Raw genomic sequence first — 26156 nt, 5'->3', positions numbered from 1 at the left:
GTTAAGGGGTGGGGGTGGTGGTGCGGTGATTGTATTTTCATCTCTGCAAATCTGGGGGCCTGGGTGCTAGTTCTACTTTTGCTGTGTGATTTTGGCAAGATACTCTATGCCTTAAGATTCAGTTCTCACTATATTGTGAGGAATTAAGCTTTGATCTGGTGCAGAAAATGTTAACATACTGGGCACACCACCGCCTGTTCTTAGAAAAGCCTGCTCACAATGTTGGCCCTTGGGTGGCACATGGAACATGGCTAGTAAACAGTCTGTACACTGGTATTAACTTTCTCTTAGTGATGAGTGGCTCACTGAGCCTAAAATGTATAAACAGTTTGTAGTTTGGGTTGAGCACCTGCTTGCCTTATGGGAGTCTGGAATTTTGGTATATGCTAGACAGAAGGGACTTGTGTGACAAGCACTTCATAAAATCCTTGGGTGCTGAGTCGCCAACAAGCTTCCCCAGTGGGTATCACTTTGCTCCTGTTGTCACAACTTGTTGCTGGTTTCAGAATGTCCTACATGAATTCTCTGCAAGAGGACTCTTGGAAGCTTGTGTCTCCTCTGCATTTCACTCCATGCACCTTTGCTGACTTATTTTCCTGCGTAATTATTGTATTAAAGGCTTGACCTGGGCCAGGGCCTGGGGATGTGATTATGGTTATAACCCAGTCCTACCTGCAAAGATGGTACATAGTATGAAGGCCATCCCCATTATTAATGGGGATAGGGGGTCTTCACTTAGATAAGTGTTTTTGCAAATGTTATTTCTATTTAAATCTTTGAAGTTAAGTTTTCGAAGAACCCTAACTCTTTTTTAAATTTCATTTTTTATTGAGTCAAGTTGGTTTACAACACTACAAATGATTTAAGGGTGTAGTTTCTTTTTTTATTTAAATATTTTATATCATTCTTACATCTTTTTTCATCTTTGCACAATGTATGCATTTTCGTTTTGGTTATATTCTCCATACAATTCATACCTCTTCAACTGTATGTTATCACATACCACCCACCAAATCACCCATAATTGGGTGTCCATTGTGCACCCTTTCCCCTTAGCTCTCCATCCTCAGCCTATCCCATCTGATAGCCTCGATTTTGCAGTGAGATTTGTTTTGAATTAGCTTTGTCTGTTTCTTTATTTTGTACTTATTAGTGAAATCAGTATTTTTCTCCTTCTGATTTATTTCACTTAGCATAGTCTCCTGCAGTTCATCCATGTTGTGGCAAATGGCAAGATTTCATCTTTTAAAATGCTGAAAAGTATTCCACTGTGAATGTCTACAACACATTCTTTATTCACTCGTTTTTTTTTTTTTTTTTTTTTAGATTTATTTTTATTTATTTACACAAGCACTGGGTACAGTCAGAAGTTTGGAAGGGTGAGAGAATTCACCAGAGCCAGAGGGGAGAGCAGAGCAGGCAGACTGATGAAATACACTGCTAAGGGGAGCAGCGGGTGGCAGCAGCGGCGGCAGGAGAGGTCTGCGCGCCATGTGGGACCCTCGTGCGGCGGTTGGGGAACAAACCTGCGCTGCAGAGGCTGTGGGCAACTTGGCAACCCAGCGCTCAATCGCTCTGCCACCGGGGAGGCCCTGTTCACTCGTGTTGTTGGGCATTTAGGTTGCTTCCATAACTTGGCTATTGTAAGTAGTGCTATAATGAACATAGGAGTGCATCTATCCCTTCAAATTAATGTTTTTTCATTTTTTGGATAGATACCTTGGGGTGGAATTGTTAGATCATTTGATAGATCTATTTGTAGAATTTGGAGGAAATTCCATACTGTTCGCCATATGGTCTGGACCAGTCTATATTCCTGCCAACAGTGGGATTTCTTAATGGAGGTGAGAAGGAAGTTTCTCTGGTTGAAATGAACTTGGAGACCCTGTGTGACCCGTAAAGGCTTAAACTTACAGGGTCTAAAGAATTAACTTAGAAAATCCCTGAGGGAAGTGGGCCAACCTTAGCAGAGAGTTTGGAAACATTTGATTCACCATCCTTGTAACTGCTACCTCGTTAAGGTTATTTATTAGCATTGAGTGGAAGTAAAGCTGATCCTTTCAGGGAAGAATTATTGTCATAGGATCAAGAAAAAACATGACTCCTTATTTTTTCTTTGGGGGCATCAAAATGAATTCCTCTTTGATTGATGGCTCAATATCACTGGGAGATTGTCCTGGTTCATGTAAAATGTCAGAAACACAGTTCTCCATCTATGAAATTCTATCAGAGCTCTGTTCAGGCTGTTTGTGTCTGGGTAACCAGCACTATGAGTCTTTGGCATAGTGACATCATGGAGTGTCTATTATTTCACTTTGTAGTGTTTTATCTTCCATATTGTTTTTTTTTTTTTTTGACTGATCCCCAAGCTTCTCTTGTGAAGTTTTATCGACCCTGTGATGGATCTGATGATGTCTCTGCTTTGTGTTCTTACTATAAAATGCTGAAACATTCCTGGCATGGTAAATGCATTTATTGGCTTAGAAACAAGACGAGTTTTTTTCTACTCATGCTCAAAGGTAATGAAAGCTGGAGTTGTTTATTGAAACATAATAGGTGGGACACCCCAAAACATATCGGTTAACACAAAGTTTCAAATAAAGTGAATCATATTTGTTGGACAAAATTAGTTTTTCTGTTATAAATGTTGTTTCAGTCTAGTTTTATATTTTTAGGTGACAAGAATGCAAAAGTTACACAATTAATTACCTCAGATATGCTGACAACTCATAAAAAAGACGACATGTATGTCTTCAACTCTTAACAGAGGAGGTTATATAGCTGATGGAAGCCTGACCTTTTAGCCACTACAAAATGTTCTCTGATTGGTGTCTGTGCATTGAGTGTCCAGAACAGTTACATCATTGAAAACATTTGCATTTATTCCTTCTTTTAATACTCCATTAGCATCATTCCTGACTAGGAAGGAAAGATTTTGTTGTAAATGGTGAACACTGCTCTCTTGGAGACTTTAATTTTAGGAAATTTCTCACACTTTAATTTTATTTTGTGGACATTGACAAATAGCGAGTGGACTGATTTGATTTTTAACTATATAACTGAGTGTAGGCCCAGTTAATCGAAAATGTCAGCAACTTTGTCCATCTTCATAAGATACCCCAACTTAAGTATATTGGGGCATGCAGCTGTGTATAAACTAATTCACAGTGACATATCACAGTGGCGAGGCATCTTCCTTTGGTTGCAGTGCATGAACCTCTCTCTGCACCTTGGAAATATATGCAGGTACATGCACATAGTAACAAAACCAAAGCATACAAAAAGATGTACAATGGGACAAGAGCATCCTTTTATTGTCAATACCAGTCCCCTTCTGAGGGAATCATCTTCCAGAGTTTGTTGTATAGCTTTTCTGTAATTTTATCTACATGTGTGTATTTATTTCTGTACACACACAAACACGCAAACTTTAATCATCGCCATATTGATTACTATATCCACCACTAAATTTTACAGCATTTACAAATCCGTCATTCAGAGCTTAACAATATCATCTCATAGTATAGATTATGATATTTCTTTAAATGGTTCCCTGAGTGGTTAATTTTTTGCCTTTATACATACATAATAAACACTGTTAAATGTTCTCTTTACACAGCTAAGGCAGTACTAGTATTGAATCCATTTCTCAAAGTACTGCTGGGTTCAATGAATGTGAATTTTAGACTTTAAGTTTTAGATTCCCAAACCCTCAGCAATATTCAGCATTTAAAAAGTCCTTTTATTAGAGACAATAACAAAAACAAAGAGAAAGCCCACCAACTGGGAGAACATTTTTGCACCCAACACTAATGATAAAGGACTGATCACAAAAATCTGCAAAGAGCTGATGAGACTCAGCAACAACAAAGAAAATAATCCAGTCAAAAAATGGGCAGAAGAGCTAAAAAGAAACTTCTCTGAAGAGGAAATGCAAATGGCCAACAGACATATGAAAAAATGTTCAACATCACTTGTCATCAGGGAAATGCAAATCAAAACTACCATGAGATACCATCTCACACCAGTGAGAATGGCACATATTAAAAAAACTAGCAACAACAAATGTTGGCGAGGATGTGGAGAAAAAGGAACTCTTGTGCACTGTTGGTGGGAGTGCAAACTGGTCCAACCACTATGGAGAGCTGTGTGGAGATTTCTGGACCTACTAAACATAGAGCTTCCATATGATCCAGCAATTCCACTCCTAGGTATTTACCCAAAGGACATAGAAACATCAATTCCAAAGAGCACCTGCACCCCTATGTTTATAGCAGCACTGTTTACAATAGCTAAGCTTTGGAAACAACCCAAATGCCCAAAAATAGATGACTGGATCAAGAAGATGTGGTACATATATACCATGGAATATTACTCAGCATTCAAAAAAGATAAACACATGCAATTTGCAGCAACATGGATGGCACTGGAAGGGATCATGCTCAGCGAAATAAGCCAAAAAGAAAAAGAAAAATACCGGATGGTCTCACTCATAGCAGGAATCTAGAAAACTTAAATAAGGGACCAGGAAAATGAATATAAGAAAGTGAAAATCAAAATCAACAAAAAACTATGAACCAGAGACACTTTTTGGGGGGTGGGGGGCGGGAGGGGAAGGATTGGGGTCAGAATGGGGCGTTTGCAATTGTATGGGGGAATATAAAAATAAAATTTAATATTTAAAAAAAAAAAACAGGCAAAAAAAAGTTTAATAAATCCATGTTATGTTTTTCAAAAAAAAAAAAAAGTCCTTTTATTTTTGTCATTCTAATAGGTGAAATGGAGTTGTTGCTTGCTTTTCTTCAATTTTGTTGTTTTGTGTTTATTGACTATTTCAGATTCTTTTTCTGAAATTGGTTTATGTCTATTATTCACTGATCTTTTAGGCTCCTGTCCTTTTTAAAAAACAAACCATTGATTTGAAGGTATTCTTTTTCAAAATTAAAGTTTGATAGACAGAAGCATTCAGAGAAACAAATGATAAGGTTGGTGGATTTTCACAAAATGAACACACTTTTGTAACCACTGCTCACCCTCATCTTTTCACCTGAGAAGTCTTTTTCCTCCCCTTCCCATTCTCTACCCCTTACCTAGAAGAAATCACTATCCTAAATTCACCATCACACAATGCTGTGTCTGTGGTGAACACTATACAAACAAAATCATAAATAGATTACATGTCCAATGAATGCTTTCGTATTTGCCTTCCTTTTCCCTTATGATTTGTTGAGACTCAGCAACTTTGAATTTCCATCTTCATAAGCCCCTTTTTAACTAACTCCAACTTAAGTCCATTGGGGCATGCAGCTACATATAAACTAATTCACAGTGACATATCACAGTGGTGAGGCATCTTCCTTTACATGTAACTGCAAGTAATTACAACTCCTTTATTGTCATTGTTGTATAATTTTCCAACAGATGAGTATACCTCCACCTTATCTATTCCACTGTTGAATATTTGGGTTGTTTCCAGTTTTGACAATTATGAATACTGCTATGAACATTTTTGTAATGTTCATATGTATGTGGATACATTTCTTTTGGGTATATATCTGAAAGTAGAATATAGGTCAGACAGAATGATGATACAGGCAACTGATTTTCTAGGTTGTTTGCACCAGTCACATAGTTATTTTTTTTGCCACATTCTTTTATTTTTTTATTTTTTTATAGTTTTTATGAATTCTTTTATATAATTCTTACACCATTTTTCATTTTTGCATAACGTATGTATTTGCATTTTGCTTATTTTCCCCATACAATTCCCACCCCCTTTTTCCAACCCTAATCCCTCTTCTCCTCCCCCCGCACCCCACTGTAGTGTGTCTCTGGTCTATAGTTGCTTGTTGATTTTAATTTTTACTTTATTGAAATTAGTCTTTTTCTGTCCCTTATTTAGGTTTTCTAAATTCCTGCTATGAGTGAGACCAGCTGGTATTTTTCTTTTTCTTTCTGACTTATTTTGCTGAGCATGATCCCTTCCAGCTCCATCCATGTTGCTGCAAATTGCATGAGTTTATCTTTTTTGATTGCTGAGTAATATTCCATTGTGTTTGTGCACCACATCTTCTTGATCCAGTCATCTGTTTTTGGTCATTTGGGTTGTTTCCAAAGCTTAGCTGTTGTAAATAGTGCTGCTATAAACATAGGGGTGCAGGTGCCCTTTTGAATTAATGTTTCTGTGTCCTTTGTGTAAATACCTAGGAGTGGAGTTGCTGGATCATATGGAAGATCTATCTTTAGTAGGTCAAGAAATCTCCACACAGCTTTCCATAGTGGCTGGACCAGTTTTCACTCCCACCAGCAATGCAGAAGGGTTCCTTTTTCTCCACATCCTTGCCAACATCTGTTGTTGCTAGTTTTTTTTTAATATGTGCCATTCTCACTGGTGTAAGATGGTATCTCATTGTAGTTTTGATTTGCATTTCCCTGATTACAAGTGATGTTGAACACTTTTTCCTATGCCTATTGGCCATTTGCATTTCCTCTTTGGAGAAGTTTTTTTTAGCTCTTTTGCCCATTTTTTGACTGGATTATTTTCTTTCTTTCTTTTTTTTTTTTTTTTTTTTGAGTCTCAACAGCTCTTTGTAGATTTTTGAAATCACATAGTTAAGTGTTTCAGTTGTACCACTTCTTTACTAACATTTGAAATGATCAGGCTTTTTTTTCTCATGTAATGGTATCATTTTGTGGTGGTAATTTATTTTCAGTGCCTACTAATTGGATGGATATTTTAATAGATTTATTGGTCATTTGTGTATCTTTCATGAAGAGACTAAGTCTTTTGCCTGTTTTCCTATTGGGTTGTTTTTCCTCTTCATTATTGATTTGCAGTTCTTCTTTATATATTCTGGTACAGTGATAGTTACAGCTATTGTAATTCTACAGTATGTCTTGTTCTTTAATGGGGGTCTTGGAATATAGTTTATTCATTTGAATAATGCATTTATGTCTGGTTTGAGAAATCATTTCTTTCCCCCAGAGATCATGAAAATACTCTCCTATATCACATTCTGATATCTCCTATGTATTTTTCTTTGCATATCTACATCTCCAACTCTTCTCTCTCTCTTTTTTTTTTTTTGACTGTGGTGTGAGATTCAGCACCATTTATTAAAGGTCTTTCTTTGCTCCCCTATACTTCTGGAGTACTTTTGTGGTAAGTCAAGTTACCTTGTATGTGTAGATCTTCTCTTGTTCTGTGGTAGTCTTGTTTATCCTTGTGCCAGTACTTTTGCGTTCTACTGTAACTTTGAAATTAATCTTGATAATTGGCAGTGACTGTATTTCAATTTTGTTGTTCAGTATTGTCTTGGCTATTCTTAACTCTTCACTTTCCTCATAAACTTAAGATCATCTTATCAACTCTATCACAAACAAACAAAAAAACCTGTTATAACTGATTGTTAATATTGAATCTTCTAATTCATGAGCATGATATAGTCCTCCATATTTTTATTCTTTAATTTCTCTCAATAATGTTTTGTTTTTCTAGGTAGAGATCTTATACTTTTTTCCTTAATTTCTAGGGATTTGACCTTTATGCTGTTGAAATAATAGCTTTTAAAAATTACATCTTTTTATTGTTTGTACCTAATAAAATGTAACTGGTTATTTGTGTATTAGCTTAGTGTCTGGTGGGCTTGCTGACCCACTGCTAAATTCTCTTTGACTCCTTGGTTCTGCCAGTTTGCCCATTTCTTACTGTTCTATTAATTGAAGCTCTGTGGAAAGCTGTAGAATGAAGGAGCAACATGCAATTATTATATGAGTATCTCTTCTTAGGGCACTTTATATCTTGGTAGTGTGCCTTGGGAAGCACCTCTCTACCTTCTGAGCCAAAGAAGACTGCCTGGCTGACAGTGCAACCTCTGCTTCTCTTGTTGAAAATGTCATTGGTTTCCCAGCTGCCTGATGGTTGTTGCAGGGTTGCATTATCTTCTTGTTCTTTAGTGTGTGGAACATGGGAAGGGGTTGAGTAATGGATGCTGCAACTCAGTCCCAAACCTGCTATTGAATATTAGGGGTGATTGCTGGGGCTCTTGATGACAGTGCCATTGAATTGTGGGAAACTCAGAGGGCTGTATAAGGTTTGATTGAGGTATATTATCAGCGCTCAGCATCTTCCTCCTGTACAATGTAGATTTTATTATATTTAATAGATACTGTTTATAATTTGGAATTTAATATTGGCCCTTTCCTAGTTTCTTTGATCAGTGTTTCTTCAATTTTCCATGTGTTTTGTTGCTTTGGTGGGTTTTAAAAAGGAGAGTGAGAGGGAGGAAGGAGAGAAAAGGTCTTTATTCTACCATGTTTAATTTTTATTCTCTGAGTGATGATAATGTTCTTCTAATGACTTTGATTCAGCTCAAATGAGTAAATATTTATTCAACACAGTTTCTTTAAGCCAAATCTTTGAAGTCTTATTCATTGCATTCCTCTTTCCTACAATATGTTCTCTTTTTCAAAAATTTCCTTTAGCAGTTGTTTAAAACAAAGAGACTCAATGTGTAGTATGGTGTCAGCAGTGCCAGATTAAGGGCTGTCTCACTGCTCTGACTAGGATGACCTGGGGTGGTAGCATCTATGCCATTGCTAGCTTTAGTTACCATGGCATCAGCTTTTAGTTTTGGCATGGATATATCATTTTGTGTTAAATGAAAACCAGAAATTATTGGGGTATAGAGATTCCTTATGCATTTATCGCTCAACCAGTATTTATTGAGCACTAACTGTGTGTAGGTGCTTTCACAGACCCTGGGAATAGAGTGTTGAATATGAAGTAACTCTTGACTTCAGGTTTTCATAGCTGGTTGGGAGAAGACAGAGCATCATCGCTGTGATGTGAAGGTGAGGACAGTTGGGGCAGGGGAGCTGGGGTTCTGGAGTGAGATACTGAGCCCAATGACCAATAATGGATTGAGAGTTCAAACCGTAAATTCCCAGCCATTGCACTCAGGACAGAATACTAGAGAAGAAAACCAGGAGGGTTCTGTTACATAAAATTTCTCTTATCTCTGTTTTCAGTCAATGAGTGCTTTATTTACTTGGCAAAAGTAGCTGTCTTCTGTGGCTGTGGGCCTTAAGAGAAGTAGTTCATCGAATTGTTGGGTAATAACTGCTATCCCTAGCTTATCACAGCAGAGTACGCCATGTAGTAGATTCTCAATGAGTGTTTGTTTATTGAATGAAAGAACGACTGGAAAGCTCAGGCTGCTTGTGTTGGACTGGACACTATGGGCTGAGGACAAGGGCTGAATGTGGTCAGAGAATGTCCAACCAGTCCAGGGACTTGGCTAGGCCTGCCACTCATAGGCAATAGATTGCTTTCTTGAGAACTGGGTGGCATCATTGGGAGCCACAGCACCGAGAAGAGTAAAATTATATTAAGTGAAATTGCTGGAAATGTGCAGTTGATGTTTACCAAGAACCTGGTTCCCCAGTTCTGGCAAGTGAGGCTTTTCAAACTATATTGCAAGTTGGGATGGTGGATTGTTTACTCATTGAACATAGTCCACAAATGTTCATAGAAGTTGGGTAACCATGGCTTTAGGCAGCTCTGCTGCCTCCTTATTCCCAGTGTACTGAAGAAGCAAAGGAAATGTGCTGTGCTGCTGAAGAAACTCCATCATGGGAAGCTGGGCTCAGCTTTTTGTCCCTGAATTGGTGCCTCCCATGTGTATGTGTGGCCTCAAGAACCTCTAAACTGGGGACTCTCCCTGCTAAGTGGCAGTCATCTTGTCCATGTTCCAAAATTGTCAATTCCCACTTGGGTGAGGGAGTCGGGTGCATTTCACATTATGCTAAATGAAGTAGAGCAAATAATCTAGTCTGTGTTGGAAGGAGTGAGGATGCCCTGATCCAGGTTAGAGATGCTCCTCAGTTCTCAATGTGATTTTGTTCTTTTGTACTTACTATTCGTGCTGGCACTTGGCTCTCTGGCTTCAGGACTGTTCTTGCTCTTCCATTGTCTTAGGTCTTGTCATTTAAAGAGGCTCCACATTCTCCTTAAAATAATGTTCTTACAGAGGCAGGTTACTCTTTGGGTCCCACAGAGTGCTGGCTGCCATTCCATTGGTGCAGGAGATGGCCACCTGGTTATGCAGCTGGGCCTCTTGGTGTGTTGGACCCTTAGTCCAGCCTGCTCTTTCTCTTTCTGCAAGTTGCAGCTAAGTGAAAAGTGTTATTTGAGTCAATCAATCTGAATGCTTTCATGTGTTCAGGCTTTGGTTGAGGCATTTTGGAGACATCTGGGCAAAGCAATACAAAGCTTGCAGTCTTTGTAGCACTCACTTTTGATTGTGGGGAGGGGTAGATGATACACAGTATTCATATATGAGTAAGTCAAATAGAGTGGTAGAAGATGATACGGATGCTAGATAAAGAAAATGCAGTGCAAATAAGGGACCTAATGTGTGAGCTGAGGCAGGTTGCCATAGTAAATGGCATAGCCAAGGCAGGCCTCTGAGGTAAGCTTTGAGTGGAGACCAGAGGTGATGAGTGGGGCAGTCAGGAAGTCAGTGTGGGGTGGGAGTGGAATATACAGGTGCAGCTGGTAGTGTAAGAGAGCCCTGAGTCTTCGTGCTCCTTCCTGAACAAAGCCAGTTGGGGAAATTGGAAGGAAGTTGTGAATCTCCCCATCCTACCCCCTGACTTCTTGAATGAGGACAGCTGGAACCTAGAAGTGGTATAGAGCTTCCAGGTAGAATTTGAAAGACAGTGGGTGTTTGGAGGGGCCTCCTGTCCCTGCTCCTACTTCAGCCTGCTACTCCTCTTGGTGGGGAGGGGGCTTCTGCTTCTGCCTCTCAGCTGGCTCTCACCTGCAGCTCTTTTTCTGACTTCAGCTCTTTGGTAAGTGGCTTGATCCTGCCCTCTTGAGAGACTATGGTGTCAACTATCTTGACCTTGTGGTGGATCCAGCTTGAGCCGTGCATTCTGAACTTGGGTTCTCTCTTCTTCATCCAGCCCTTTGGACCGTATGCAACCTCTTGCTTTTTTTCCTGCGGGGAGGGTGCCTTGGAGATTCTTCCTCCTGGAGGTTCTGCTCTGGGTCCTTGGCCACTTTGTTTTGGGCCCTTCCTGTTTGGCTAAATATTTAGGGGGTGAGGCGTGTGGCTGATTTCAGAGTTTGATTAGGAGCCCCTGTTTGGAAGTCCTCCTCTCCCCTATCCTCTTTGAAGCTCCCACCAAGTAAAAATCTTTGCACACACTAGAATTTGATTGCTTAGCTTTTATGCACATGGGTGGACCCAAGCCCTTAGAACAAGAACATAGGTTTTCCCCTTTAACAGTCTGGGCCCCCTGGGCACTCCTCAGTTGTATGCTGTAGCAATAGGGGAGGAGGCAGCACATGGAGGCTTTGACTTACTCAAAGTGGGTTGAGAATGGATTGGGGTAGAGTTCAGGCAGGGGGACCAATAGGAGGATATTAGGGAGGGGGCTAGGGAACACAGTGGTTTTTTACTATTATTAACCTGAATGCAAATGCATCTTCATTTCAGAGCGACCCAGTGAGAACAAGTAATCTAAAAGGATACTCCCTGCCTCCAAAGTAGTAGCTCAAGGGCGTTATTTAACTCTTCAAGCCTACCGTTGCTGTGGGCTACACAGGTTAAAAATGGACAAATGGGAGAGGGATCTTAGGGTCATTATGTAAACACAATCAACTACCTCTTCACTGTGTGAAAGAGAAAGAGAGACTCATACGCATACTGAGCTCTTGGAAAGGGTTTGCAGACTGGCAGAGTACTGGAGGGTGGTGGACAGTGCCTGCATGGGCCCCATTAATGGTCCTTAAGTTAGGATCTCAAAGGATGGTAGAGGCTTTGAGAACCTGGTCCATGGCACAGTTTTGTGTTTGGCCAAGAGTCAGACCTTACAGAAGGAGATCCCAGAGGCTACTGTCCATACAGCACAATATTTAGCAGACATTTTGCTGGGAACTGCAGAGATGAGGATGAAGCTACAGTCACACATTGCTTAACAAAGGGATACATTGTGGGGAATGTATTTTAGGATATTTAATCATTGTGTACACATTATAAAGTTTAACCCAGGGTGGGATAACCTACTGCACACCTACCCTATTTATAGAGATCACACCACACCATCATTGACTGAAATATTTCTTATGCTGCACATGATTGTACTGTCCTTCCCTTAAGCTGCTCATGGGCTACATTTAAAGTTCCACACGCAAGTCTACCAGGTCACCGATGCCCAGATGAGGTAGGCAGGTGAGTGAGGCCAGCTCGGGCTAGTGCTGCAGGAGTGGCAGGTCCTCAGGAGTGCAAGCCCCTCCCCAGTGCAGCTCTGCCACTACTGGGAGAAAGGGACACCCCTTTCTCCCTGATGCCAGAAGCTCACTGTTTTTTTTTTGAGAAAAAAACAAAAATTAAGGTGTTTGCTTTTTCTTAATTTGTGAAGTCCTTGATTTAAAAATGTTTGCACCCTATTCTGGTACCTAAATAATACTATGTAAGTCATACAAACTTCTGGATTTAATTTGTAAATTCTGGTCTGGACAAATAAACTAAAAAGTTGTCACTGAAGCCTAAAATGTGTCATAATGGGTCGAGTAGTAGTTTTGATGGAGGACAAGAATAGAAAAAAAATAGGAGGTGCCACAATACCAGAACCCTAGCTCTCACAGGAGGTGGGGGCAGAAGAGATAAGCATAACTATTGACAAGGTTTCGGAAACTAGTATCCTGAGGCAAGGGCGACACTAATAAACCTGCCCTTTAACTATAACTAACACCTCTGTCTCACCGAGAAACTCACCTGGGAAACTCGCAGCATGTAGCTGAAACAGAAGCTCTGGTGACACCTTTTCCAGAGTGAGCCCAAGGACCCCGCACTCCAAACCCACAGACTCCAAAAAAACAAAAACAAAAACCAAGCGTTTCATGGATTTGTCTTTCAAATTGCTTTTTCCTCTTCTTCTTTTGTGATGACTGAATTCAGCCTCCTCGCATGTAATTTTTGCAGTATGTTATAATGTTTAAATGGGTGAAAGAGATCTGGAAGTTATTAGAGATTCTGTTGGTGAGATGAGTTGGAACATAAACCAATTAATTTTGACCCCTCTTAGCTCTGCTTCTGCCTAGGTTGCAGCAAGCATGAGACCCTCAGATTGAAGGTGGATGATGCAAAAATGGGTTCTCAAGTTGGGCTGGTTACGTGGCTGTAGCTGAGGTTGTTGCCAGGCCTCTGACTGACAGAGGTGGTCTAATTAAAGTGGGATTGATTTATTAACAGAGCTTTACCAGTCACATAATTTAGCAACTTAGATGTGTTATGGGGCCTGGGGTATTGCTAAAGAGTGCTAAGGCTCAAGGTAATTATTGCCTGACTTCGGAGAGAATGACAGATGGGTCCTTATTGTTGGTATAAATCTAGTCTGCAATTGAAATGGCATTCTTTGTTTAAGGTTGTTGAAGGGCTAGGCATGGACCCTCAGTTGCTTTCCTGGCACTCTCACCTCCCTGTGCATTTCCAAGGCGCTTTGTCTGAACCTGCATTGCCCTCTCACACAGCCTGCTGCTTATTCAGCTGCGTGATTTGCATTTGGCTTTGCTCTAACAATGGGTTGCCTGGGTCCCGTCCATCTTCCAGCTGTCTTTCTGTTTGAATTTAAGTTTCCAGCTGACAGGGTTTCTGGCCTGAGTGTGACTTAAAGAAGTTCTGGTCTTTAACCAGGCGTGTATAAATATTTATTTAAGACTTCTGTTGTCTGTGTGCTTCTGGGAGTGTAGCTTTGATTACCCCATTGACACATAAAATGAAAGTAGAGTGTAGAACAAGCAAAAACCTGAGAGGCAGGGGGTCCCATAAACAGGGTGTGACATTTTGCTTGTGTTCTACACCCCAGGGGCTGCCTTGCCCTCTCTGGTGCTCCATAAACTCTTTGAGGCATTAGCAATCCTCTCATGTAGGTGATTTGGCCTAGAGGGATGGATTTCTGAAAATAAAGACAAGTATGACAGTATACTTTTCTGTTAGCTGGAAACATTCACGAGCTCACAGTGCAGCCTACTCCCAAATGTGCATCATAAATCTGGTTTCTGCTATTCTGCTAGATCTTCTGCTCTTTTTTTTTATGAGCTGAGTAATTATTTCCCCCACATAAAATATATTTCTTTTTCGGACTCGATTGGTCACATATCTATGGCAGACATGGTAGAAAATGTAGACAATGTGAGAAGTAGAAAGAAATTAGTCCATGCAAATATTTAAACCCATTGAAGATTAACCACTTCCAGCATTTGAAGGATTTTTTAAAATATTGTTTTCAGTGCATTTTTTGGGGGAGGGGGGGAATAGTTGTATTGTAAAGCTCATTATATCATACATATCATCTTGTATCTTCCCCTTATACCTAACTTTTTGCTTATGTAATAAGGAAATCTTTTAAATAACTTTCCTTTAGCTCTCTTTTGCTTCAGACACAATGTCCTCCGACTTGTCAGGTGCTCTATTTCAGGGCCTTTGCATGAATTCTTCACATTTTCCACTGACACGTCCCATTTTCTTCTTTACAGTTGGCCACATGAGTCAATCCCTCACCTCTTCTAAGTCTTTGTTTACCTTTTCAGTGAAGTGTCTTCTGATCTCCCTGCTCAGTTTACCCCTATATAGCCAGAACTTCCTGGCCCGGACCCATCCTTTCCCATGACTTTTAATACTGGTAGAGCAAACATACCAATTGCCTGTTTATTGCCAGTATCATTCCACTTCGTATGCTACTATAACTATTAACCAATAAGTATTTTTTGTAAACATTTATAAATAGATGCATACAGCTTTTTTTTTTTTGGACCATAGTTTGTCACCCTGTGTTTGGTGATTTAGGCTGTGTACAGTTTTTTTGCTATTATAAATCACGTTAACCTATTATGAAACTTTTGTATAAGAAGTTTTTTTCTATTTCTCAGATATACTGTATACCCTGATGTACTGTATACTCAAGAAATACTGTATTGAAATTCATTTGGCTACAGGCAACATAAGCTCAATTCCAACTGGCTTAACAAACTAAAGGAAGTTATTGGCTAACTTATTTGAAAAATGTAGGAACAGACTTCAGACTGGCTAATTCCAGAAATTTAGTCATCAGAGGTCTAAATTATATCTATCTGTAATTCTTGCTTTCTGCTGTATTGGCTTCATTCTAAGGCAGCCTTTCCCCATATAGGAAATAATTGCTACTTACAGCTCCCATTTTCATGCTTTCAACTCTGTAATCTCCTCTCAGAAAGACACTCCCCCTCACATATTCAACAAAAAATTGAATGGTTTCTCATGTTTCAAGTTGCATTATGCCATTTTTGAATCATTTACTTTGCCCATAGGACAAGGATGTTCTAGAGTGGGGTTAATTATTTCATCCCACCCAAACTCTGAGGGTAGGGGATGCTGTTGTCCAGAGGAGAATGAGGGTAGTCTTACCCTTGTGCGAAATGGATATTAGGCAGGCCCCAAACTATAGATTTTCATTTTAGTTATGAACATTTTCACATGTATAGCACTCTGTTTTAGTGGAAAAAAAAAATAAAGGAAAAGCAAGGGAAGTGAGTGGTGCTCTGTTACGTAGTAGGTGTGCTTTTGGGTGTGTGTAAGGCCAGCCTAATCAATTGGCAGTCTACCTCCACTCTCACCACAGGGGGTAAGAAGGGAGAACTCATGGTCCCAGCACTCTGGGGGATCAACATGGGGTTCCATGGGCTGTAACTGCATGCCTCGTAAACTGTTGGTAGCTACCGGCTTTTAAGTTCATGTGTAAGTTATGAGCGATGGAGGCAAGTTCTTTTTTTTTAATAGAGGCATGTTTTATTTATTTGTTTGTTTGTTTGTTTGTTTATACAAGCACTGGGTACAGTCAGAAGCGCGGGAGGGTGAGAGAATTCACCAGAGCCAGAGCGGGGAGCAGAGCAGGCAGAAGGACCGAAGTACACTGCTGAGGGGAGCAGCAGGCGGCAGTTGAGGTCTGCGCGCCATGTGGGACTCTCCTCTGGTGGCCGGGGAGCAGCCGGGAATCAAACTGGTGCTGCAGAGGCTGCGGGCAGCTTCGCAACCCAGCACTCAACCGCTGCGCCACCGGAGAGGCCCAATGGAGGCAAGTTCTTAAGGTGAGGAACAGAAACATTCTTGAAACTGTCCCTAAGGGATTCTGAACGTAGTGCTATCCAGATGAATTTGGAGTGTGCTGACACTCGGGCAGTACATTCTAGAGCAGCAGTGGTGTTTGCTGCTGACAGCTGTGGTGACCGCACTACCATCATTTCTGTAGCCCCTGTCTTGACTGGGTATAGCCTGAATAGGGGAGCTGCTCTTCTCAGTCTATCTGTTCATGGGACTTGCCAGCTGGCAGTACAATTGTCTGAGGTCGAATGAGTCCTTCTTTGCTGTCCATGGTTGAATCTAGCCTGACCTATGGTTTCCTCTGCTCTTTTGTTGACCTTACGGTGGCTTTTAGTTACTCTCAGTCACATACTCGTGGAGCTCTAAGGTGTCTACCTGTAATCTCTGCTCTGATGGGCCTTCCTGGCCTAGGCTGGCTGCTTTTGAAGGGGAACCCATTCTTAGTATGAAGGAAGCTGGAAATGTGGTGAAAACCCCACAGTTTATTCTCTTTCCATGGGAGTACGGGGCTATTTGAACCAATCTGAATTTTTCCTTTGAGTCTATTCTTACCCTAAAATTAGGATGTCATATTGAATTATGGTCCAAAAAAAAAAAAAAAGAAAAGAAATGAAGTTTTTATCTGACACTTCAGAGATCTGCTAGCCTTTCTCATTCTGGTCCTGTGCTCATGATTTTGTTGTGTTATTTGATCTTGGGCAGTCACTCACAAAGGGAAGCTTCTAGACGTAGGGTATGTGGAGGGCCCTTCAGTGTATCCTCATTTCCCTTCACAATTTTTGGTATTTTCTCCCTTTACATCTCCTCAAGGACATTAGATGGAGCCAATTTGTAAGTAAATGATACATGTTAATCCTTCCCTTCCGTTAAGGACTCTGGGTGAACCTGGAGCCCTCGTGCTCACATTTCCTCGGGTGCAAGGGGGATAGAATAATATTAATACTCCACTTGTGCTTGAAGTTATTCATTAACTGAGCAGGCTTAAGTCAGTCACACAAACAGAACTTCGCAGTATAATTCTGAGACTGTTTGGAATAATGGACACTGACTCAATTGAGTCAGGGAAACCCCACCATTTTGTGGCCATCACTTTTGTTGGATTTCACTCTCTGAAACAAGGTTCCTTGTGTTTCTCAATATAATAAAGTGGGTGTCCACCTCTGAAATCTGTAGCCCACTGTATAAATGTCCAATCACATAACGTGATTGGAACATTTTAAAGAGGTGGTTTACTGTGGGGGAAGCAGGTGGTATCTTGGGGTGGCAAGTGATCTGCTGGCCCAGCTGTGCCTTCCAATCAGTAGTGTCCAGGTAGAGACAGCAGCACTCAGGGCATACTGCTCATATTTATTGGCTGTGTCTGTGCAAGATGTTGGAAGATTTATTTTTCATTTTTCAAAAAGATTTATTTATTTATGCATGCAAGAACTGGTGCACAGGCCAGAGGTGCAGGGGATGAGAGGATTCACCAGAAACAGAGTGGGGAACAGAAGAGGCAGACTGACTGAAATATACTGCTAAGGGGAGCAGCAGGTGAGACAGGAGAGGTCATATGGGTCACCTCCCTGGCTGGCCAGCCATCGAACTCCTGCTGCAGGGGCTGTGGATAGCTTTATAGTTCTGTGCTTAATCCCTTGCACCACCAGTGAGGCCCTGTTAGAGGATTTAAAACAGTTTCGATTGCTAATAAAGTAACCCACAAAAAGCCCAAAGCTACGATATTCTGTTAACAGATTATAAAAGAAAAAGATACTTATTTTGACTTGTTTCTATGGCAGTTAGCTTAGCACTTACTACTTACTATGAACCAGGTTCAGCATCCTTCAGGGCATCCCAGTGCTCAGGGCAATTTAGCTGGGATCTTCTTTTTTTCACATGCAGCGTGGCCTATGAATTTAATCTCAAAGGGCCCATGCCTCTTTGCAGTGCCACACCTGTGTTTTTCATGAAGCTACAGCAGTTACTGCACACGACTGGTTCTGCTCTTCTCCCTATGCTACTGGGAGCACAGCCAGGGAAACTGGAATGGCTCGTGTTAAGAGTCATATTTTAATGGGTTGCATCCTCCATACAGCCAGAGGATTAGAATATGGATGTTTTAGGAAGGGGCAGAAATTTTAGGAAGCCAGTGGTTCTTACTTGCCCCCATGTTGTGTTTATCCCAAGCTTGACTCTCTGCTCCTCACTTTATAAAACGAACAATGGCAAACCCTAGTTCCATTGTTTACAGGTTTCAATTCCAACAATGCAAATTGGCCAATTAGACGCTCAGTCTCAATTTCTAATTCACTACAACTGAAATGCACTTGGTTGACATGGAGTTAGAGGACTGTGAAGACTGGGCATGGGGTGCAAAACCCATTATGCCTGCCCTGCATATTGCTGGACCTAGTGGGTAGAATGGAGTGTGGGTCCCAGAGAAGGGACATGTGGCAAGCTGAGTGGGTCCAAATAGTTACTGACCTCCAGTGTCTACACCCACGCCTCTCTTACTCCAGGAGTAAGAGCTTGCAACACCTGAGCATCTTACAGTCTACTTCAGAGGTTTGCTGACCCACTGGGTATGTGTCATTCTTTGTTGAAGAGTGGACACTGCTTAACTATGGCTTTTGTTTGAAAACCTGCCATTATTAAGTCAAATGGATACAAGTCTCTGACACCACACATACAACAGCTCACAGAATTTGGCAAAAGTCCTGCCCAATTGACTTGCCCCGCCCCCGCCCAACTCCAGTCACCATCCCCAGATAGATTTTTGAATACCATATTTTCATTATAATTGTGGCATCTATATTTGCAGACATCTGTTGTTTAAGATAATTAAATTTTTCTGAACAGTTTTATTGAGATCTACATTGGACTTTTTTTTTAAAGATTTGTTTTTATTTATTTATGCATACAGGAATTGGGGTGTAGGCCAGAGGTGCAGGACAGTGAGAGCATTCACCAGAGATAGAGTGGGGAACAGAACAGGTACCTCTCCTGAAATACACTGCTGAGGGGAGCAGCGGGTGAGACAGGAGAGGTCTGCTGCGCTATGTGTGTCAGCTTCCTGGCTGGGGATTGAACTTGTACTGCAGTAACTGCTAATAACTTCGTAGTGCTGAGACTTAACCCCTGTACCACCAGGGAGGCCCCTGCATTGGACTTTTAAAGCTGGTGGGCAAGAAATTTTTTCCCACAATGTTAGCAATGACAAGTGTCTTAGTGACCCTGAGGTGAGAACAGTCTGAATGATTGCATGTTCCCGTGAAAGTTTAATATAGTTCCCAGCTCACTATTCCCAGGTGATAAATTCTCAAAATCTTAACTGTCATTTGACAGCTGCTTAAGCATTTTCATTCTGAAGCTGGCCCTTTGGCTTTTCAGAACACACTGGAAAGAGAAGCTGTTGCAAGTGGAACAGAATCTGTAATCTTCATGCCTTTTTTAAAATTCATAGATGTTACCAGCATTGTTTTAATTTTTTTATTTTCTTGAAACTTTTCCATTATTGTCTAAGAGACCATATCAAGTATATTAATATGCTCAAACACGGAAGAAACTATCCATGAGATCTTAAAATATTCTGAATAATATTTTCTTTCTTTTTAGCTGTCTCCGTTATGAGGTACAGCGCCTCTGCTTTTGGGTTTGCAGTAAGTAACCTGAAAATGTACTTTTGCACGTTTTTCCCAAGTCTGTGATCCCACCCTGGGCAATCAGTAAAGAGGGTGGTTAGCAGATGAGAGCTTGGCATGAGATCCATACCTTTTATGGAAATAGTTTATACACAAAATCACATTTCAATACAAGTAAATTGCAAGGGCACTCTAGAATTCTCCAGAACAGATTAGGGGAGCCACATTTTCCCCATCTGCTTGAGAGGATGTTTTAGACTTTTTTCCCCATTCAAGGTTATAGGTTTGAAAATGAGTACACACCGAAGTATTTGGTGGTTGCAACAGAGGTGTTGGGACTTAAGATGAGGCTCCTGGTCCTAGGATAAGTCTGTCTGGAGCCCGGTTGGTGGTAACCTGGGTTCTAGCCTGCTTCCTGATGGAAGTTGGTTCTAGAAGCAGGTCTCAGTTGTGAAAAGTCCAGTCATGTTGAAAACTTGGGTGTGAAGTTTCCCCACATCCCTTCAAACGTGCTGGCAACTTTCCAGATGAAAAGTGTGGTTGGTGCAGTAACTCATACACAGATTTCCTTTAAATATCTCTCCTGTGTAGCTTTAGGGTTTCCTGTACCTAAGAGTATGTGTTTGTGTTCCCAAACCCACTCTTTCCTTCATTATGAGAACTCAATGGTTTGGGATGTTGCAGATTCTTTCAGTAACTTTTGAAAGATGTGACTGTTTCTCTAGCAAAATGTACAACACACACACACAAACATGCATGTGCGTGTGAACATTCCTCTTTCCCTCCTTCCCTCTATCTCTCACACATTCACTCAGATATCCCAACAAAAACAATAATTTCAAAGTGTTGGCAAATTGCCCAGAGCCCCTAGGTAACCCTACCCTCACCCCTGCTACTAGGTAGAAAAGATCCATTGAGAGACAGAAACACAGAATCCTTACCCTGAATCTTTTACTTGGAATATGTATTTCAGGAAAATGCTGAATTTATCTTTTCTGCTGTGGAGAAACCAGTTCCCCAGATGTCAAAATTGTGCAATTCCCTTTATCTCTAGAGACCTAGGTGTGAGGACCTGAGTGCGAGCCCATCCCCTTTTCCTGCAGAGTATGGTTTCTCAGGCTGAAGGAGTAGGGGGAGGCTTAAGGAGGAGCTGTGGTATTGCCACTGTGTGAGTGTTTCTGGCTCTTGCATTCCATGTTCTACTATGAGGGTGATGAATGGCCTGCATCCTCTTTGTCCTGAGGTAACTGGTCGGATGGGCCACATCACAGCACATTTCCCTATGTCTTCATAGTTGTGCCCTATTCGCTTTGGAAAACTACTAATGCCATGTCTCCTTTTCCTAGTTTGATGCCATCCTCGATGTCCTGTCATCGGCGATTGTCCTGTGGCGTTACAGCAATGCGGCTGCTGTGCATTCTGCCCATAGGGAGTACATGTAAGTTGATTGTCATCTTCTTCCAGGCTGCAGAACCCTTGCACACGTGAGGCCACATAATGAGGCTGTCAGCACAGCTCACCTGCAACTTTGGTCCCAGTGAAGAGAATAAGGTTCCCAAGATGCCTTGAGTGTCACTGGTACGACAGCAATCATGTGATAGGTCCGTTTGGGATATTTAGTGCAGTGGGCTGTCCCTTTATAATTCTTCCTGTTGTCTTTTCTTGAATCAGAATATTTGTTTGCACATTCATTTCTCTGTCCATCTCTCCATCTATCAATCTGTCCATGCATCTTTGTGGCCATGCATCGTCTGTCAATTCTTTCATACTTCTCTTCATGTTTTTGAAATCTTTGTTCCCTGAATTTTTATGCCTTTTTCTTCTGTAGAATGAGTTCTCCACCTTAATTAACACAGGACAGCTTAGGACTTCCTGACTTATTCTCCTTGTATTCTAGTCCTACCTGTATTAGAGGATATTTCTTGCCCCAGTCTCTGTATCCCATGGGTAATGATTTTGTCTTTGAGGGATTTGTTTGTGACCATAAAATATGTATCTTTATTCCATTTGTTATCCCCAAAGTGAAACCAGCACAGTTTCCAGGGTTAGATACATTGGCTTTGAATCTCACCTCTACCACTTGTTTGCTCTGTGACTGTGGGAAGCTACTGTCTGCTCTGTGTTTTGTTTCCTCATCTGGAAGAGCAGGAAAACAACAATGCCTCCTTCCTAGGGTTATAGTGCCCATTATATGAGGAAAACACACCTCATAATGTATCATGATATTGTTATAAGACAGGGAGAGGGGCAGCCCAAACCCCGCAAACCTGCCTATTCTAAATGGGTTCTGCCATCCGCCGCATCAACACAAAACATAGGAGACTTTAGTGGGAAGGAACTTTACTAAAACTAGGAAACAATACAGGTAGAGCAAAGAATCTAGTTTCTAAATGAAGCACCCAAAGTTACCCATCCCCTCGTGGGTAAAAGTCCATCCATATGGGATCGGCCCAGAGCAAGGCCCCAAAGCCTGCCACAAGTCTAAAGCATCTTCCAGTGGGGACCCACAGCAAAGGGTCAGAAACAACCAGACAAGCCCGGAAGGAAAAGAGCAAAATCAACATCAAGATAAAAGCTGCCATTGTCACCTCCCCACGGGTCTCACCCACATCTGTGTCACCCAGTCCACGACCACAAGACAAGCGCAGTTTCTTTACCTGTCTCTAGGCTCCATGCGCCTCCTCCAGGTCTCCTGGCTCCATCCTGCTTCTTCCTTCCTCAGTCTCTTGTGTAGCTTCTCTTCTTCCTGCTCAGCTTCACCCTCCCTTGGGTGGGGCAGGGAACCTCCCCCTTTCCTGGGGACCACCCTGTTACAATATAAACCATCATAGTGATGTAATGATATATGTTCACTGAGAGTAGTGTTTGTACTAAGTTCAGTAAACCTTGGCAGCCATCATTATTAAGTGGGCTTCCCTGGGACTGAGTCACCACTGGTTATTAGGGCAAGATTTTTACCTCACCTTTGCAGCTTTCAAACAACTCAATACAAATGAGTAAATGCCCCTTGCTGTGGTTTGTGGTGTGCCAGACAGAAGGAAATGGTCTGTTTTACTCATGATGATGGTGTTTCACACTAAAACTTACACAAGTTGTATATTTCTTCAGTGCCAGGGAATCAGAGTCATTTATCTGAGATTGTTGTGCCAGATGGAAAGCTTTTGAAAGATGATGGCATAACTGATTTGGGAATGAGAGCAGTTAGTAATTTTCTTTGCTGCTGGCTTTAGGTAGAGCGCAAAAACATTTTTTAAGTGTTAAATATTTAATGTGCCTTAGCTCTTTTAACAAATATAATTAAAATATCAGACATGTGATATCACAGATAATACTGTTTAGGATAAGAAATATTTTTTCGGGGGAATATAAAAATAAAATTTATGAAAAAAAACAAAAAACAAACAAACAAACGAAATATTTTTTTCAAAATGAGTCAATTTATGGCTTTAAAAAATTAAGAGCACAATAGTTGCAAGTTGATTTTGTAAAATTTCAGATGATGCTACCATTATGAAAATTGAGTTAACACAGGGCTTTAGACAAAAGGCTGCTAATGGGCAAACTGTTGAGGGCGATTATTTGAGGAATACAATGAGAACACACTAGAGTGAAATCTACAGATGTGCTCTCATTTCAAGTGCTGGTCCCTGTACTATTAGAAGAACACATTTTCTTTGCTTTTATATTTGTGTTGTCCAACATGATAGCTACAAGTGGCCTTTACCACTTACATGTGATTGCACAGAACTAAGAAATGTTGTAAGTATAATGTCCACACTGAATTCCAAAGACTTTAGCAAAAAAAAAAGAATGTGAACATATTATTAATAACTTTTACAATATTGATAAATTGATACAAGAATAATTTGAATATATTGAATCAAATAAACTATTAAAAGTGATTTTACTTTTTCTTACTGTCTTAATAAGGCTTGTAGAAATTTTAAATTACATATGTGACATATTTCTTTTTGTCCTTAATCTTAAAAGAGAAAGACTTTTCTTTCTTACTTTGGAATTAATAATCCAAAATTTTATTCGCATTTCCAGAGTAACTGTATTCTGTGTGTCTTAATTTCTCTCCAACTTGTTTTTCTTATCTACTGGCCTTTATGCTGAAATGTGTTTCTTACATATTAGTTCCAAATCACAAATTACTGTGACTTTTCTATCATGTTGGAATCTCTATAAGCAGGTGGCCTGAAATTATTCCAAGACTAAGATTTACGATAAGAAATGACTTTGGTTCCACTGTTTTTAATGATCCCTTAACAAATACCATTTTCTAAAAAAGTATATCTACACAATAATACTCAAAAGGAAAAATTTCACAGAGTTGCTTTGATAATCCCAGATGGCAGTTCATGTGAGGATGCCAATGAATTCATTTGGAGATTTTTAATCTAGGGATTAAAATGACACGGACAATCCTCTGTAGGTTAACTTTTGTGTAAAGTTTTAATCTCTGGCTCATCCCGTGTAAATTAAAAATTCATGAAATCACTGCCAGCTGAGAAACTAATGTTTGCATATTAATGAGCATGAATGAATTATGAGAGGCAGAGCTAGAAAAGTCATTGGTTTATTTTTTTGTTGTTGTTAGATACTAATAGTTAATGAAATGGAGACTACCCCTAGCGGTCTGTAGTTAATTTCTCTATTTTTTCCTAATTTTGACTCAGATTCAGAATGAATCTTGATCTTGCAATTGCTACTGCAGAGAGGTCAGAAACCACCTTCAGTCTTGACAGCTGTGACAGTGTATGCTGACCGTGGATGTTATGGGGTGTTTGATGCATGGAGGGTCTGCCTTCTGTGTCACCAGAGAACATGACCCATTATTTTGCCTTTTTTGTTCTTGCAAAAAAATATACAACATTAAATTTGCCATCTTAATGTACATTTTAGTAGCATCAGGTATATTCATGTTGCTGTGAACAGTTGTCCAGAACGTTTTAATCTTGCACAACTGAAACTATATATATTACACATCTCCCCCTTTTTGCTCCCCTTCCCTCAGGCCCTGGTGACCACTATTTGTTTCTATAAATTTGAGACACCTCATATGAGTAGCCTCACATAGTGTTTGTTCTTCTGTGACTAACTTATTTCATTTGGCATAATATCTTCAAGGCTTATCTATATGCTAACAAGGCTTATCTATATGCTAACATGTATCTATATGCTAACATTTCCTTCCTTTTAAAGGCTGTATAATATTTTAGTGCATGTAGAAAACACATTTTGCTTATCCCTTCATCTTTTCATAGCCATTTGAGTTGTTTCAAACTTTCAGCTGTTGTGAGTAGTGCTGTTGTGGACATGGGTATACGAATACCTCTCTATGACCCTGTGTTCAATTTTTTGGAATATATATCCAGAAGTGGGATTTTGGGGCCATATGGAGATATTATTTTTAATTTTTTAAAAAGATTTATTTATGTGCACAAGAACTGGGAGGCAAGCCAGAGGTGTGGTGGGTGAGAGGATTCACTAGAGACAGAGTGGGGAGCAGAACAGGCAGATTCCCTGAAATATACTGCTGAGGGGAGCAGAGGGCAAGGCAGGAGAGGTCTGCTGTGCTATGTGGGCTGCTCCCCGGCTGGTGGGGTATTGAACTCGTGCTGCAGTGGCTGGCAGTAGCCTGACAGCACTGCCCCTAACCTGCGCCACCAGGGAGGCCCTATTTTTAATTTTTAAGGAACTTCTATACTGTTTACCACATCAGTTGCTCCATTTTGTATTCCCACCAAATAGCTATTTATTTAAAAGTTGCAAATTTCATTAGTCACCTTACTGTGGTAGAATATGTGGAAAAGGTAGATCACTAGGTTTAACTAGGCAGGGTTTTTCAACAGGCATGTATGATAGAAGGAGGGGCAAGGGAGTCAAATTTGTTTGCTAGGGAAGGGTACTAATAACACACCATACCTCAAGACTGGCAAGGAAGGTTGGGAAGCAATGACAAGATTAATGATTGGTCATGCTGGCTGGAAGTCTTGATTAGGTCAGCAGTGGGGTGCTGAAAGTGGAATGCTGAAGACCAGGATCCCACTGAATAACCACCAGGTTATTCAGTGATGTATGTATTTTTGATGGGCAGGGGTTGAATGAACCCATTGAATGGGTTGAATGAACACAAAAGTTTAGAGACAGATGTTGGCTGGATGCTCCATCCAAGATTGAGGGAATGTTTGCAGAATTCAGGGAAGAGATAAAGGCTATGAAGCAGGTGCCATTGTTGTCAATGAATGAAAGACCTAGTGGCAAAAGACTGAGGTGGGGGGGTGCGCAGTAATGACAAGGAGTTTTAGTGGGTGCTTTAGTCTGAGGACAGCTGGGAGTGGGGCCAGAGGAAGTCAGAGAGATTACCATGGGAAGAGCTTGGCAA

The 26156-nt window shown here is 40.7% G+C and overlaps 1 protein-coding gene across 1 annotated transcript in view; it reads left to right on the top strand.

Annotated features, from left to right (window-relative positions):
• Positions 1-26156, top strand: part of TMEM163 (transmembrane protein 163) — a 224784-nt gene that overhangs the window by 120060 nt on the left and 78568 nt on the right. Inside the window, exons 3-4 of the mRNA XM_054699692.1 lie at positions 19740-19783; positions 21112-21203. Of these exons, the coding sequence (XP_054555667.1) occupies positions 19740-19783; positions 21112-21203 (136 nt within the window). The remainder of the gene's footprint in view (positions 1-19739; positions 19784-21111; positions 21204-26156) is intronic.

Source organism: Talpa occidentalis, unplaced genomic scaffold, assembly GCF_014898055.3.
Source record: "Talpa occidentalis isolate TD23 unplaced genomic scaffold, MPIMG_talOcc4v2.1 talOcc4.3, whole genome shotgun sequence".
Classification (NCBI taxonomy): domain Eukaryota; kingdom Metazoa; phylum Chordata; class Mammalia; order Eulipotyphla; family Talpidae; genus Talpa; species Talpa occidentalis.
This window is presented reverse-complemented; position numbering and strand designations above follow the sequence as displayed.